The sequence below is a fragment of the Camellia sinensis genome, chromosome 5, assembly GCF_055761805.1.
Source record: "Camellia sinensis isolate YWXY chromosome 5, ASM5576180v1, whole genome shotgun sequence".
Classification (NCBI taxonomy): Eukaryota; Viridiplantae; Streptophyta; class Magnoliopsida; order Ericales; family Theaceae; genus Camellia; species Camellia sinensis.
The window spans coordinates 108,550,592-108,564,200 of record NC_138965.1 but is presented as its reverse complement, the minus strand read 5'-3'; the positions used below and the strand labels follow the sequence as shown (position 1 = coordinate 108,564,200).

General features: G+C 38.2%; 1 protein-coding gene across 1 annotated transcript; it reads left to right on the top strand.

Moving 5' to 3' along the window:
• The first annotated feature begins 535 nt into the window (after positions 1 to 535).
• LOC145790180 (uncharacterized) lies at positions 536 to 7,961 on the top strand. Its single transcript, XM_082867995.1, has 8 exons — positions 536 to 998; positions 4,869 to 5,031; positions 5,121 to 5,356; positions 5,481 to 5,702; positions 6,558 to 6,650; positions 6,726 to 6,830; positions 6,938 to 7,314; positions 7,775 to 7,961. Coding segments are annotated over exons 1-8 (1,203 nt in total). The 5' UTR covers positions 536 to 992; the 3' UTR covers positions 7,776 to 7,961.
• The last annotated feature ends 5,648 nt before the right edge of the window (positions 7,962 to 13,609 follow it).

The following is a 13,609-nucleotide window of genomic DNA, read 5'->3' as shown; positions in this document are numbered from 1 at the left end:
CAGCACATATTATTGTTATCAAAATATTAAACTTTAATATAATATAAAAATGAAAAAAAAAAGAAGACATTTAAAAAAAAAAAAAGACATTTAAAAATCACAATTCACATATATAGATAATTGTAAATACAACCCGTGCATAGCACGGGTGATATGCTATCTATATCTATACTATATATTAAGTAAAAGGGGGTTTTTAGCCTCAAGCTTTGTGGGAGCTCCAATCTCCCAATCTAAATTTTCTGATTTTTTGATTTAAAAAAAAAATCTTAGCATTTATTAATTTCTCTCAAGTCTTACCCTCATAATAACACTTTAATGCATTAAAAACAAGTATAAAAAAATTCTTTGAAAAGTCCAACACATATGTTATATACTTGGAGAACTAAGGAAAGATTGGAGATAGACAACGTAATATGATTTTCTTTCTATGATACACATTGTGCATTCCTAAATGGAATAGGTTAATAGTACACATGATGCGTTTTATGGCATAAAAAAACTTGATCTTTCATTTGTGATCAGACATGGACAAGAGTTGGATTGCATTGGGTAAGACACCTGATGGAAGGATAAGTCAGCCATTTATTGATGGGGTGACATCATTTATCAAATTTGCAATGGCAGTTGTTGACCAGGAAGGTAAAATTCCGTGCCCATGTTAGAACTGTGTGAACTATTATTCCCAAAATCTTCGAAATGTGCAAATTCATTTGCTTCAATATGGGATTATGCAAACGTACACTATTTGGCATGAGCACGGGGAACCACGTGTATCAAATGAGGCTCATCATGAAATGGCAATTGATGAAGATGAGGTTTTAGGTGGTATTGATGCCTTAGTGAAAGATTGAATAAGAGGAGAACCCAACGATGCACCCCAGAATGAGGAACTACAAACGTTTGATAAACTATTGAATGATGCCAAACGTGAGGTGTACTTAGGTTGCACAAACTACACTCTGTTGAAGTTTGTCATCGAGCTGCTTAATATGAAGGTAACAAACCACTGGAGCAATAAGTCGGTTAACACACTATTGGAGTTTTTAACAAAACTTTTACCAAAAGATAATTTGGTTCCAAAGTCATTTTATGAAGCTAAGAAAATACATCGTGATTTGGGCTTGTCATATGAGTTAATTGATGCTTGTATAAATGATTGTGTACTCTTTTGGAAGGAAAATGCAAGGTTAGATAAATGTCCAAAATGTAAGGCATCCAGACACAAGATCAATCGTGGCAGGGGTAAGATGATTCCCCATAAGGTGTTGCGGTACTTCCCATTAACACCAAGGTTGAAAAGATTATACATGTCAAGAAAGACTGCTGAGGACATGAGATGGCACAAGGAGAAACGTATAGATGACAGAGTATTGAGACATCCCGCCGATAGTGATGAATGGAAGGAATTTGATGTGCAACATCCTCAGTTTGCCCTGGAGCCTCGAAATGTGAGGCTAGGGTTGGCTGTTGATGGATTCAATCCTTTCGGGAACATGAGAAACTCGTATAGTTTATGGCCTGTAGTACTCATTCCTTATAACTTGCCACCTTGGTTGGTTATGAAAGATCCCTTTCTTATGATGTCACTACTTATTCCTGGAGAATCACAACCAGGGATCGATATTGATGTCTACATGAGACCTCTGGTGGATGAGTTGAATGAGTTGTGGAAAAATGGTGCATTATCTTACGATGCCATAACTGGTGAGTCTTTCAAGATGCGTGCAGCTTTGATGTGGACTATACACGATTGGCCCGCATTTGGTGACATATCTGGGTGGAGAACAAAGGGTCATTATTCTTGCTACACTTGCAATGATGAACCATATTTTAAATCCTTGAAAGGCAAGACTGCAAACACTAACCATCGATGCTACTTGCCTCAAAACCACCCCGAAAGGCGAAAGAGTAAGGCTTACAATGGTAAGCATGAGAAGTGAAAGGGATCTTTAAAGTTACCAGTGGAAAAGATATTAGAGCAATTGGACAGAGTGACAGGTGTCACATATGAGAAGCATCCAAGAAATAAGAAAAGACTCCGTCAGGCACTAAATTGGACAAAGGTAAGCATCTTGTATGAGTTACCATACTGGAAGAAACAGAAGCTTCGACACAACATTGATGTTATGCACGTCGAGAAGAATTTTAGTGAAAATACCTTTGGAACTATGTTAGGCATTGATGGAAAGAACAAAGACATCGACAAAGCACGGATGGACTTGGAAGATATGGGTATAAGGAAAGAGTTGTGGTTAGCACGTCGTCCTGATGGAACTTATGTCAAACCTAGGGCAATCTTTTCATTGACCCTTGAAGAGAGGGAGGGTTTATTTGAATTCTTGAAATCAGTGAAGTATCCGGATGGCTATGCTGCAAACATATCAAGATCAGTGAATACGAGAAATGGTAAATTAACAGGCTTGAAAAGTCATGACTGCCATGTACTCATACAACGGATTCTTCCAATTGGGATGCGTGGTTTCGTAGACAAAGAGATTAGTAAAACACTATTTGAGTTAGGTAGCTTTTTCCAGGATTTGTGCTCAAGGACACTGCGCCGTAATGAACTTGAGAAATTAGAGGAACGTATAGTACACATATTATGCAAGCTTGAAAAGATCTTTCCTCCAGCCTTCTTTGATGTGATGGTTCACTTGGCCGTTCACTTGCCGCGTGAGGCTATTCTTGGAGGACCAGTGCAATATCGATGGATGTACCGGATTGAAAGGTAATTGTTAAATTGAAAGGTTCGTAATTATATGTTGCATGTGTAACCTTGCTCTTAACTAATTCTCTTTTCAAGGTTTCTCGGAGCTTTAAAAAAGTTTGTTACAAACTGAGCTCGACCAGAAGGTTCAATCGCAGAGGCTTACATTGTCAAAGAGTGCATTACTTTTTGTTCAATGTATGTTGATGGGATCGAAACAGTGCATAATCGACCCAAACGAAATCAAGATTGTGGCGAACGTCGCAAAGGGTTAACTGTATTCACAGAAACTGCCCGTCCTATTGGCCTAATCACAAGGGATGCTGATATGTCACAAGAATATCGTGATATGGCTCATTGGTTCTTGTTGAACAATAGCCCCGAGATAGAGAAGTATCTAGAGTATGTTTTTCATTTAAATATGTGTATTCTTAGCTTTGTTAATGTAGTTAGCAGTGCATAATAATCACATTCTTTTGAGTAGGATACACAAAAATCTATTACGGACTCCATCTGACCAAGGCATAACCCGTATACAACAACAAGAGTTTCCCAAGTGGTTCAAAGAGCGGGTAAGGCATTTTCAATTTAAGACATGATTAAAAATTTGTATAAGATTTGATCATTTATTAATTTATTTTTACTATCTTAATGTATGTTATATGTGAATGTAGATAAATATATTGAGAGAAGAAAAGTCACCATAAGCAACCAATGATTTATGGTCATTAGCAAATGGCCCAAATTTGCTAGTAAAAGAGTACTCAGGTTGCATAATCAATGGCGTATGGTTTCGTACAAGAGAAGTAGACAATCGTCGTAAGAGTCAGAATAGTGGTGTGCTTACGGAAGGGGATCATGAGGGAGTGACACATGAATTTTATGGTCACTTGTGCAATGTTTGGGAATTGGAGTACATGTGTCATAACAAAGTTGTATTGTTCCAGTGTGAATGGTACAACATAGGAAACACAGGTCGAAGTAGAACATTGCGAACCGATGATTATTGCATAAGTATTGATGTCACAAGTCGGTGGTATCAACACGACCCTTTCATCTTGCCTAGCCAGGCTAAGCAAGTCTTTTACCTAAATGATACCAAATGGGGACAACCTTGGCAAGTCGTTCAACGAGTGCAACATAGGGGTGTCTTTGATGTACCAGTGGTAGGTGACGAAGAATCATTACATGAACCAGAAAAAAACGATGTGTTCCAACAAGAAAATATTACCAATGTTGTTCCAATTGACATCAGCCCTAATGTTCAATGTTATAGAGATGGTGTTGAAGCAGAAGTTGTTACAAGGGTTAGGTCATCTGATGAAACAATGATAGAGAATAGAGCTGACAAACAAAATGAAGAGTGTGACGAACCTGATGTGGATTACGATATGGATCTTGATGTAGACTAGGATTTGTAGTTATTTTGCACTTTCTATATGAACATTGTTCTTAATTAATGTATTTGAAGTTCAGTTGTGGGGTTCATCCACTGTTATGTAGGTTTATTATTGATTGGTCATATTGTGTGTCTGATGGCTTTGTAATTAATTTGTTCTATGATAAGTAAATGGTAAAAACAAAAATCATCCATATCACTCTAGCCATATTTCAATGATTTAGAGCCTATATGACATATCCACTTGTTGAGATTGTTGTTGCTTTATGCTTTATGTATAGAAATATATAATTATCTTTTTCTTTACATCTAATGTTCAATTATGCGTATCCACCAAAAAAATGTTCAATTATGCTTTATAGTTGGGCAAAATGGACCCTACAAAAAAGCAATTGACCAAACCAAGTACCGCAACTAGGAAGGTAACGAACTATGAGAAACAAAGAATGAAGAATATTAATAAAAACCGTGAGAGAATGAATGCTCTAGGAGTGAAGAATATAACAACTTGTTTGAAGGCTACGGTTCAACATAAGATATTGAGGAAGGAAAAACAAATACCAATTGAGGAAAATGACGATAATTATCGACCGTCAGAGGCTGAAGATGGAAGTGACACTGAATCCTATGATTCGTTTGAGCATGAGGTACTATACATTTATGCATTGTGAAATATATTCTTTCTTGTTACTTTCAATTCATACACACATAGACATGTATATGTTTGTACATATATTCATATTTTATTATGTTATTCAGCTGTTAGAGATACCATCGAGAGCTCGTTCACAATCTCATCATGAGGCATTGACCCACGCATTAGAAGAGGGGGATACCTCTTCACGTCCTGAGGTGACTAGCAATCCGCCACCACCTCTCAATGTGGAGCTTCAACTTGAGGTGACTGCTGGTAATACTATTGGTAAGACACACTCTTTATTTTACATTGATTTGAGATCTTAATTAAATTTGTTCACATACTATTTCAATATTATGGCTTCACAATATCAGCTGCTAAGCGTGCTCGTGGCCCGACTCGAGGCAAAGAGGTTCAAGGCCTTGTTGATAGAGATGGAAAGCTTAGTGTGCCTATCCCTCCAGAATTTCGTGCACCGGTAGGGAACTATGCCTCAAAACTAGCCTCAAAGATTGGTGTAGAAGTGCGAACTCGTTTACCAGATCCAAGTGTTCGTAGGTGGAAGTATGTTGATGCCTCCGTTAAGGAGGCGATGTTTCAACGCTTGAATGTAAGTTCGTTGTCTACTTATAGGAGATTTTACTCATTTTTATAATAGGTTAGAAATCTTAATTATTTATTGTAATTATTTTATTTTTTATAAGAATTATCTATGACTTATCTATTTTTTGCAGGATCAATTTGATTTACAAGGAGACCTTGTTGATATAGAGAAGGCAATGAGCACAAAATTTGGTCGGAGATTGAGTAACCATACCTATAGGCTGCACAAACAATTCATGGAGCTGAAGGAGGCTAAAGGGGAGGAGTACGCAAGAAACCACCCACCAAAGAATGTCGATCCTACCAAGTGGATAGATCTTATTGATAAAAAGTGGAACACTAAAGAATTTCTGGTAACATTTTCATCTTTTTTATTATATTAGCGAAGAAAGAATTTGATTAGAATAGGGAGAGATTCTAAAACAACTAGAAAGAACACAATCAATTTGCTGTGAAATTCCATATGTATTCTTTTCCCTTTATCTTCTAGGTATGTAAGTGGAACATAATAAAAACCAAATAAGTGGAAAAATGAGAAAGGGAAACTATTAAACATGGATTGGAAGGCTCGCATAATAGGAGATTAATTTATGGTTCCTTAAAGTGCATTTTTCACATCATAGAATAAAGAACTAAGATTTCAATTTCTATGATTGTATTAATTTTCTGGTTGTTCTTGGGTTTGGTCTGAAGTTTCATGATAATGGTAAGCAACTAGCTAAGTAACTAATATAGGGTATTGAGACAGAACTTTAGATTTGATAGAGTTGCAGAAGAAAGAAAGGGTTATGAGTTTGGTATCAGTAATTGTTCCATATCTTGTGAAATGTAAATGGATTTTTTCACAATCTATCTTGCCCATGCTTATATACCCTCTATTTGTGAACGGTGTAAATTACTCGTTTTTCTTTTTTCACCCAGAAAAACCATCTTATGATGAAATCTCAATAAGTCCTCTAATCTATTTTTCACAGAATTGAATGAAACTAGTGAATAATTTGAAATATCTTTTAAGTTGAAATGATATATAGGAAAATGATAGAGAGGAACAATGCAATTTCTTTATTATCAACCATTAAATTTGTTTTACTAGTGATACATTTCATTGTTATATTGGTTCATTATTCCTTACAGGAACAATCAAAAGCCAACATATTTGTCTTACTAATGATACATTTCATTGTTATATTGGTCATTCTTCCTTATAGGAACAATCAAAGGCCAACATCGCGAACAGAGAAAGGATGTATACAAAACATAGGTGTGGTTCTAGGTTAATCCCTGTTAGAGTAGAAAAACTGGTACGTATCCTTGCACTTTCAGAATTATATTAGATTCTTATCTTTATTTATTGAATATTTGGTCTATCAAATTAGGCACGAGAAAAGAAGATGCAACCTGATCTAGCAGAGTTGTACAAGGAAACTCACTATAATGAGAAAACACATGAGTGGATCTCATCTCAAGCTCAGTGTAATTATGTGAGTATATATTACAATTTTTATTAACAAAATTTTAAAATACTATTTGTTGTAATCTTATTTAATTTTCTAATAATTATTTAATTTTTTTTATTTATATTTGATAGGAAAATATGATACAGACACAGGCTGATCACCTCTCACAGTCGGGATCAACCCCTTTGACTGCAGAAGAGCTATCAATCAAAGTCCTAAAGCCAAGGTCTGGCTATGTAAAAGGACTTGGCATGAGACCTTCATCCTCTATTAGGAGAGCCACTACCATATATGCTGAAACAAATGATTACGTGAAGCGCCTTGAGATGCAAATAGAGACACAAAAGGAACAAATACAAATACAGAACAATAAAATAGAAGATCTTGAAGAGGGTAAGAAGAAGCAAGGGGAGATAATGGCTGATGTTGTCAACTTTTTGAGGACCAAAGGATTCACTGGACACTTTGGAAGTGGAGGGAACTCATCCACAAGTGGACATACTTCTTGGTAAAGTATATTAACTTTAATATAACAAATTTTATAAAAGAATACATGTTTGAAGAATTAGGAAGTAATGGAAACATGCATATGACATCCAATTTGTACAGGTGCACATGATGTATAAATTGTGAATTAGTCTAAAAAATATATATTTTTCTCTATACTTAAAGCTTGAAAAAAGGCTGTCGAAATGCTAAATTATCACACAATTACAGATTTGTACAAGAACCAATAGAAACACCTTAGGAGGGACCAATATAAGTTGTATGAACTTACGGCACATTAATGGGATGCACCATTTGTGAATTAGCCTTAAAATTAATTTTTTGTTCTCATAATCTAAAAAAAAGTATGTTACAGGGATAAATTGTATAATTGATCTAATTGTAAATTGATGAGTTACTAATGTTTTTAATCTTTTGTATAATTGATTTATTACTAAAACTTTTAATTTATTTTTTTGCAGATTGGATTGGGGTGGCATTTTTGACGTGCAACAATGATGTAATTTGTTTGAATGTTCATTTTTGTTTGATAAGGATACACATACAGTTACACTAGTTATTGTTGGATTTTTGGTGGAATTGAACAAGTTATAACTTTTGGATATTTTGTGGATATTTCACTATTTTATTATATCAGGATGAAATTATGATGAATGTATATTTTCATTTTGTTAATTCGTAAATGTGTTGATAACAGGTTAGGTTAAGTTGTGATGGAATTGTTATATTCAACAGGTTTCAACATGAACAGGGTCATATTTGTTGAACTAAAATTTAGATTTTGATAAAATAGGTATATAATGTGGAAAAAAATATTATGAAATTATTGACAAAATTTTTCATTCCTAAAGAAGGTTTTTTTGTCTCTTGTTTGGCTTAGGTGGATGATTAATTTTGTCATAAATTCTTTATTTCGTCGCTAAATGAATTTGTCATGACAAAAAATATTGTCACATTTTGTCACTATTACCCTCAATGTGTGACGAATTTTTTTTGACATTATTTCATCATTTTTAATGATGAATTTGTTTTTATCTCTATTGGTAGCTTCTTTGACAAAAAATTTTCGTCTTCATTTATATTAAACGTGACAAAATTATTTTGTCTCCATTTCTTATATTTATGACAAAATACTTTTGTCTCTAATTTCTCCTTTAATGAAAAAATATTTTGTCGCTAATTACTTATAAGTATGTTCCCAACAGAGTGTATTGGAGACAAAAAAAATTCGTCACAAATTTATCATTTTTAATGATGAATTTGTTTTTGTCTCTATTGGTAGCTTCTTTGACAAATTTTTTTTGTCTTCGTTTATATTAAACGTGACAAAATTATTTCGTCTCTATTTCTTATATTTATGACAAAATACTTTTGTCTCTAATTTCTTGTTTAATGACAAAATATTTTGTCGCTAATTACTTGCAAGTATGTTCCCAACAGAGTGTATTGGAGACAAAAAAATTCGTCACAAATTTATCATTTTTAATGATGAATTTGTTTTTGTCTCTATTGGTAGCTTCTTTGACAAAAAATTTTCGTCTTCGTTTTTATTAAACGTGACAAAATTATTTCGTCTCTATTTCTTATATTTATGACGAAATACTTTTGTCTCTAATTTCTTCTTTAATGACAAAATATTTGTCGCTAATTACTTACAAGTATGTTCCCAACAAAGTGTATTGGAGACAAAAAAATTCGTCACAAATTTATTATTTTCAATGACGAATTTTTTTTTCGTCTCTAAGACCCTTTAGCGACGACCCTTTGGAGACAAAATGGGTGACGAAAAATGTTCGTCGTAATTAGTTTGGGTGACGAAATATATACATTTTGGGACAAATTTGTTTCGTCTTTAAATCCCAAATTTGTTGTAGTGAGAACAGGCGACACTCAGTCAAGAACTCCCAAGACTCGTTACTCCAGGTCTGAGAGAACGAAAACTGAGAGGTCATATACTGAGGTAAGCACCTATCGGCCCTCGCGCACGCACCAGACGTTATCTAGGCAGACGGAGTTGCCTAGATCATCCAATTTGCGAACTGTGCTAGAAGAAAGGGCACGGTAGAAGGAAGATACCAGGGCGTGTGACCCGCGCAGAGTTTCAGCCCTTCAGCGGTTGGCTCCTCGGACGCATAGGAGCGTCGAGGTAGGAATGCCAATACCACGCCTTGCTTACGAACCACAGACAAAGCATTAGCAAGGCTGCAGACCTCGTCGTTCGTTCCAGCAATTGAGAACGCACCACTACTTTCGGGTTTTCACTAGCCCAAATTCACCACTTATGAGGGGAAGACGGACCCCTACATGCACTTTCGCCACTTTTTCCAGGTTATAGAAGTATATCGATGAAACGAGGCTTTAATGTGCATCCTGTTTCCCTCCAGCCTAGGCGACCTCGGTCTAACTTGGTTCGAAATGCTACCAGAAGGCAGCATTGACAAGGTTTAGAACGAACACCAAGACACCAGTGGAGATCGATCAGCTACTCTCTATTGACATGGGCGACAAAGAAACATTGAGGTCCTATAACAGTTGTTACTAGGAAACTTTCAACCAGATAGGAGATTGTCCCACAAACCTCGCCATCGCACAATACAAACGGGGCCTGCTAGTTGGCAACAAATTGAGGGATTCAATCACAATGACGTCTCCCCTCATGACGGAGGCCTTAATGGAGAGAGTGCACCAACATATTCGTGTGGAAGAGGATGGCGCCCGTGCTCAGGCAAAATCTGGCACAACAGCAATACCAGATAAAAAGACTTCAGCAAAAGTCAACAAGGTAGAACGACCAAGCAGGAATGGGCGAGGCAGACGGGCCAACAAAGAGGATCCAGACCAAAGGTGGCTAAGAGTTCGCACTGCCATTACCACGGTGTTTAAAAAACCAATCTACCGAATTCTCAATGAGATATGCGATGAACCTTTTGTCTGATGGGCAACTAAGTTGGGAGAAGCACAAAAAGACTATGACGAAGGATCCCGGTGTACCTTCCATAATGAAAAGGGGCACCACACAGAGAATTGCACGCCGTTGAGACAGCACTTGGAGGAGTTAGTGGCAGTTGGGCACCTGGACCAGTACATAGAAGGAGGGACACAGCTAGCCCCCCAGAGCCACGACAACCCAAACAGAATGCCGATTGATGCCCCACATCAAGGCGTGATTAATGTAATACATGGGGTATTCGAACCTGAGCGAGTATGTGAGCTCAAGGGAATGATCAAGAAGGCTGAGCACTTAAGGGAGGTATTAAGTGCACAACCTGCCATCAAAAAAAGGAGAACAGAAGCCACGAATGTCATATCTTTTTCAGACAGAGACTTGACAAGGATATATTGCCCTCACAATGATGCACTGGTCGTCACACTCCGCGTCAAGGATTATGACATCAAATGGATTTTGATTGACCAAGGAAGCTCGTGTGAGATAATGTATCACGAAACCGTCAAACAATTGAAATTGGAGGACAAAGACTTGGCGCCTGCAACATCTCCCCTAATTGGATTCAACTCAATGCCAGAGTGGCCAGTGGGCAAGATAATCCTCCTAGTCAGAGCAGGAAGCATGACGAAACAAGTGAAATTTTGGGTATTGAAAGTCCCTTCCACTTACAACATAATCTTGGGAAGGATATGGTTGCATGCCATGCAATCGGTAGCGTCAACCTACCATCAAGTATTGCGGTTCCCCAATGAAGCCGGAGTAATTGAAGTGGTCTTTGGAGACCAAATTATGTCCAAACAATGCTTCGTCACAGTAAATGGCAGTCGTGCTGCCAAGGGATATGTACAGATGGTGAAAGAACCTGAGAGCAATGAGCTATTCGCAGATGTTGGCAAAGCAGTTGAACAGAAGGCGGTCAAAGACTTGGTACAGGTAAGGATAGATGAAAAAGACCTAGAAAAGTTCTTTTTGCTTGGCTCGTTATTGTCCAGCACTCAGAGAATAGAGGTCATGAAATTTTTAATCTTTAACATCAAAGTGTTCGCCTGGATGCCGCATGACATGCCTGGCATTGACCCAAACTTCATCTGTCACCAATTAAATGTCCACCCAACTGCCAGACCAATTATACAGCACACTCGCAGATCAGCACTCCATCACGCCGAGATAGTGGCAGAAGAAGTAGGAAACCTCCTAGAGGCAGGAGCTATCAGAGAAGTGCACTATCTCAAGTGGATATCCAATACTGTAGTGGTGTCAAAGAAGAATGAAAAATGGCGTGTCTGCATGGACTACAAAACAGTCAACAAGGCATGCCCAAAGGATAACTTTCTCTTACCGCGAATACACCAACTGGTAGACCTAATGGCAGGACACAATCAACTTAGCTTTCTTGATGCGTATAGAGGTTACCATCAGATCTCTATGTGTGAATCAGACCAGGAGGTCACATCCTTTACAACGCCAAGAGGACTGTATTGCTACAAGGTTATGCCATTTGGCCTAAAAAACGTAGGGGCAACATTCCAGCGGATGGTCACCAAGATGTTTAAACCATTGCTAGGCAGAACAATGGAGGCATACATAGATGATATGGTGGTCAAAAGCAAGGATAAGAATGGCCATCTTAGGGACCTAGGTGAGATGTTTCAGATCCTGAAGAAGAATAAGTTACGCCTTAATGCATCCAAGTGTGCGTTCGGTGTAGGATCGGGCAAATTTCCAAGGCTTCCTGGTGACCAACCGAGGTATAGAGGCAGATCCCTCTCAGATCAAAGCAATTCAGGATCTAAAGAGGCCCAACTCAGTAAAAAAAGTGCAACATCTCACTGGTATGGCAGCTGCGCTCAACTGGTTCATATGTCGGTTGTTAGATAGATGTCGACCATTTTTCTAAGAATTAAAGGCCAAGTTTGAGTGGGATGAAGAATGCGACCGCGCCCTAGAAAGCTTGAAAGAATACATGTCTTCTCCACCATTGCTAGTAACCCCAATACCTGGAGAAGAGCTCTTTTTGTACCTGGCAGTTTCACAGCACGCCGTTTGCGCGGTGTTGGTTAGAGTGTAAGAAATCCAACACCTGCACATATTCTATGTCAGCAAGACCTTGCTGGGTGCAGAAACCAGGTACTTGCCATTGGAAAAACTGGCCTTAGCCCTGATGATGGCCTCTAGGAAACTGTCGCATTACTTCCACGCCCACACCATAATCGTCCTCACAACTTTTCCATTAAAAGTTTTGTTTGAGAGGGCGAACTTTTCTGGGCGAATCTTGAAGTGGGCAGTGGAGTTGGGACAGTTTGACGTCAAATTTCAACCCAGAACCGCAATAAAAGCCCAAGCTTTGGCAGACTTTGTGGCAGAGTTCACACCAGGAAGTCATCACATCTGCCCAGTTGACTTGACTGGTACAACCAAAATGGGGATAGAAAGCGCCGAGCGCCGCAAGAAATGCGCAACCCCTGATACAGGATGCCCAGCCACATCCCAAAACAAACCGGAATGAAGAAAGGGAGGAAGAAGCAAACCATGCTACACCAAGCAAAGACTCATCAACAAGTAAAAACTTAGTACAATCAGATAGTGAGGGGAAAACAGTAAGTGTGGACTTTGAAGAAAACACCAGCAACACTCATGACCCAAAGGCATCATCCGATCCCTCTACTTACTGGAAACTGTTCGTTGGAGAGATGTGGAAGCTCTTCATGGATGGAGCATCCAACAGGCATGGTGCAGGACTTGGCATAGTCCTTATCTCACCAGATGGCCTAATAGTGGTACAAGCAGTCAACCTTGGCTTCCTAGCATCAAACAACGAAGCGGAGTATGAAGCGCTTCTAGCAGGACTAAAATCAGCACTCTACATGAAGGCCACCGAGCTAATGGTTTACAGTGACTCATAGCTGGTGGCAAACCAAATTTCAAGTGACTACGAGGCAAAGGATAAAAGGATGGCTAAGTACCAAGAGTTAGTTAGAAAAGAGATCATGAAGTTCGAAGTAGTGTGAATAGAGCAGATTGGCCGAGAAGAAAACAGCAGAACAGACGAACTAGCAGGCTTCGCTTTAATGGCAGATACATCCATCCCACATCCATTATTGATCGACTTCCTACCAAGACCAAGCATTGAAGAACCCGAAGTAGCAGAGGTATGTTGTGTCGAACTAGGCCCTTCATGGATGGATCCTATTATAGTGTTCTTAAAGGACGGCATTTTACCTGATGAGAAGAAAGAGGCCAACAAAATAAGAGCAAAGTCACAGTGATTCTGGCTCTCTCCATCAATGGCCTTGTACAAAAAATCCTTCACAGGACCTTACTTAAAATGTGTCCATCCCAGCAAGGTCGA